At 52.8% G+C, this 3,563-nt stretch overlaps 1 protein-coding gene across 1 annotated transcript; it reads left to right on the top strand.

Annotated features, from left to right (window-relative positions):
- Positions 1-428: 428 nt before the first annotated feature.
- On the top strand, positions 429-2,947 carry LOC141021542 (uncharacterized). The gene has a single exon (XM_073497364.1). It carries the CDS (start codon positions 564-566, stop codon positions 1,749-1,751), a length of 1,188 nt encoding a protein of 395 aa, XP_073353465.1. The 5' UTR covers positions 429-563; the 3' UTR covers positions 1,752-2,947.
- The last annotated feature ends 616 nt before the right edge of the window (positions 2,948-3,563 follow it).

Genomic DNA, 3,563 nt, shown 5'->3' with positions numbered 1-3,563 from the left:
ACGCCGGCGAGCTCGAGCGCCCCAGTGGTGGCGGAGCTCATCGTTGAGGTTCCCCGGGCTGTGCCGCAGCGAGGTGCAAGGGCAAGGGATGGAGCTGCAGGGGAGCCGCGGTGGAGCTGCTGCTCGTGGCCAAGCGGCGTCGGCCCGCACGTATGCGAGCTCGAGAGCGCCGGCGGTGGAGCTCGCAGCTGCTCCTGGCCATCGTCTCTTTCCCCGTTGTCAGCCCCCTTTCCGGTCATGGGCTGAGAGTGATGGGCTAGGCCCAGCCGGCTCCCTACGGCAACAACTACAAGTAGGAGGGCCAAAACATCAGGCGAAGGTATCCGCGTAGGATAAGGCGAAACGGCACGACGGCTCCCGTCTCCTACCTCTGGTCCTCTTCCTCCTGTTCTTCTTCATTCCTCAAATCTTGTACCTCCATTGCTACTTGTAATCCAAGCTTGTATCCCATAGATCGTGAGAGAGATACCAGGTTCTTAACATCTGGTATTCAGAGCCAGTCCTCCATCCCTTTCCGCCCCAAATTGTCTCTCCCAGTCATCGCTTTCTTCCTGTTTGACAAAATGTCTAGCCACCAAACGTCCTCAGATCAAGTTCTCAGCATGGTGGTGGAGCAAGCAATTTACCCAATCACCGTTGAGGTGATGTATTCCCTCTTCGGTCCCTTCGGTGTTGAGCAGTTGGTGGTGTATCCCCCAACAATATCAGAGGATGGACAGCCATGTGTGGCGGCGGATGTGCGGTTTTGTTCGGCGCACGCGGCGGCGCACGCGTTGGCATACTGGGACGGCCGCTGCATCTACTTCCGGTGCTGTCGACTGCAGATGTGGAATGCTACGCCTGACGTGTTGCCGGCGCCAACCTCACCGCCAACGCGCACGGCAACGCCGGATGCGTTCATGGCGGGCGATACTGCTGCCTCGGCACACTCCACCGTCTTGGACCCCTCCGTCAACATCCCTACGGCGGCCAGCACCAGCACGCTGCCTCACGTCCAGGATACACCCCCCAAGTCTTCCCTCGATAGCAAAGGCCGCGTCCTCGTCACAAGCACGACCGAGTACACATTGGTGGCGGCAAATCCAGAAGTCGTCACCGAGCTCGCCGTCCTCCCCGGCGACCTCTCCTCCACCACCAAGGCCCAGGAGATCCCCAGGGTCGCCCATGATGCAGCCCCGGTGTGCATCGCGATGGTGCCCGTCACCTGTTCGACGGAGTGCTCGACCCAGGTCGACACCATCGACAGCGTCGACGAGGTCCATGACACCACTGCTTCCATCTTCCCCACGCCCACAGTCGACATCCAGCATGCCCTTGACACCACCGTTCACGTCGCCAAGGGTTTGGGACCATCCAATGGTGACGACGAGTTCGTCCGCACCATCGGCACTCCGCCGGTCGCGTCGCCAACAATGCTGATGTCGCTGCTTCCAGCAGCCTCCCCGGCGCCTATCACCGACTCTGCTCATCGTGCCATTAACGGTGACTCTATCCCGCGGGTGCCCCTGGACATGGAGGAAGTGCTTCTGCTCACTCAAGCCCCTTGCATGGTTTCAGTCGTCACTTCTATGCAGCTGCTCGTGAACCGTGACTTGGACGACTCCCTGCCAACAAAGTGTTCACATGTCTGCCTCAGTGACACACCTATGTCCTCATTAAGCATGATGGTGTCTCCGCGCATCAGGCACGAGACGCTAGTGCTACGGCCGATGCCGTGGCCATCGCTTTTGAAGGATTCCACAGAGGGATAGAAGGTACGACCTGTTGCATGGCCGTCTTTTGCTTGCTTGATCTCCATGGTGCCAAGAGATATGCATGTCCTGAGTCAGCCGATAATGCAAGTTGTGGGTGATCTGAACCTGGGTATTGTGGAACGGGGACTAGTTACCTGTTCTATGGCCGCACATTCATTTATGAGCATACAACAAATGGGCGCTCTAAGCACAGGATGTTCTAACAATATTTTTGTTCACTTCATGCTAAGTGCGCAATATGAACTAGGCTGTGTTGCTGTTATTTACTTGCTTGAGGACTTTTTTAGCCCAGTTAACCTTGAGTGGCGACCGGAAAGGCCACTGCTAGTAAAAGCTAATTCCAGCAAGTTGTGTTCATTCGGGAAGTGTGATTCATATTCCACATTATGCTTGTTCCCTTGGAATCCAGGGGATTATTTGCTCAGAATAACCATGGGGTTTCTTACTGCTAGCAGTGGTTCACAATGGCATGTTAAGTGTATCATTGCGCAGTCCGGTCAGTGCTTCTCTCGGATTGTAAAAATCGAGTGGTTGTTTCCTATTTGTCCGAAGATGATGACATGGTGCTTGGTTTTACTATCTCCTGCTAACAATGATTATGAGCTGTGGCGTCGACCAGATCAAACAAAAAATGTGGTTTGCTTGGGAAGTTCAGAATATTGCATATTTTTCTAGCCCCTCCAGTCAAGCTGCAACCATGGCCTTCCTGCAGATTATCACTGATTTCTCTAGCTAGCATCTCTGGACAATGGATGTTTAACTACGATGAGCATGTTGTTGTATCTAGTATTCCATGGCATGAGAAATCGCAGAGGGCCATGCATACCAGGAGCATGTCAGTGAATTGGTCATTTTTGAGTCGAAGGGAAATTAAGTTTCGATCGGAAGCGGACTATCTTGAGGAACCATGTTCAGTTTGGTCTGACTGCCACCATACTGCAATTATTTACTTGAGGGAAGAGGGAATTATGGAGAGAAAAATACCCACCGTGCAAGCAACTTCTAGGGGGTGGGAATGCAGGCAACAAGAATGCTCTGTGTCCCTAGACCACCTACCAAACCCCCTGAAGATTATGACCCTTGCATGGAGAAGAATTCACAAAACAATTTTATGCTTCCTTGTAATCTTCTGCCGGACAATGGATGCCTCAAGTGTCACAGAGTTCATAGAGAAACCGGGTCAAAACTGCTGAAACCATCAGGTATTCACTGTGTACAACCACCATGTTACTTTGAGGTTGGTTGTTCTCAAGCAAATCTGAACCTGAATGAAGTCAGTGCTCCTGTTGTTGACATGTTTGCGAACAAAACTAATCAGGTGTGGGGGTTATTTCTCTGTTGCAAGCATCCACCTGATCCAGCAGCCCTGTGCCTGCATGAGCCGCAACTGCATACCAGTTCAATTGCTACTGATTTTCTTCTAGGAGTTCCTGCTTCTATTACGTGCTTCAGTCTGGCTATTTGTCCGCCGTTGTATCTGAAGCTATACCGTATGAACTGGCGACATTACTGCATCCTCTGTTGGACACCTCCAAGCTGCAACCCGATGACTACAACAACAGGTGTCGCCTGCTTCTGTTCATTTCTGCTATAGTGGTGTTGCAGATCGAAAGGGGCATCTACCGGATGGGCACCTCTTGGGATCCTGGCGGACCGACATGCTTGATGTTACTGGAATTGACTCGACAAGCGTCCTATGAAGGAGGGAGGAGCGTCATCATTGTCGTCATCGTCTTCACACAAAGCTCCATCGACTGCAAGTGCTACCTCGACTTCAACCGCGACGGTGCCGACAACGACTACGACGCC

Source organism: Aegilops tauschii, chromosome 4 (genome assembly GCF_002575655.3).
Source record: "Aegilops tauschii subsp. strangulata cultivar AL8/78 chromosome 4, Aet v6.0, whole genome shotgun sequence".
Taxonomy (NCBI): domain Eukaryota; kingdom Viridiplantae; phylum Streptophyta; class Magnoliopsida; order Poales; family Poaceae; genus Aegilops; species Aegilops tauschii.
Note: the sequence above shows the minus strand (reverse complement) of the source record. Positions and strands in the feature narration are given on the sequence as shown.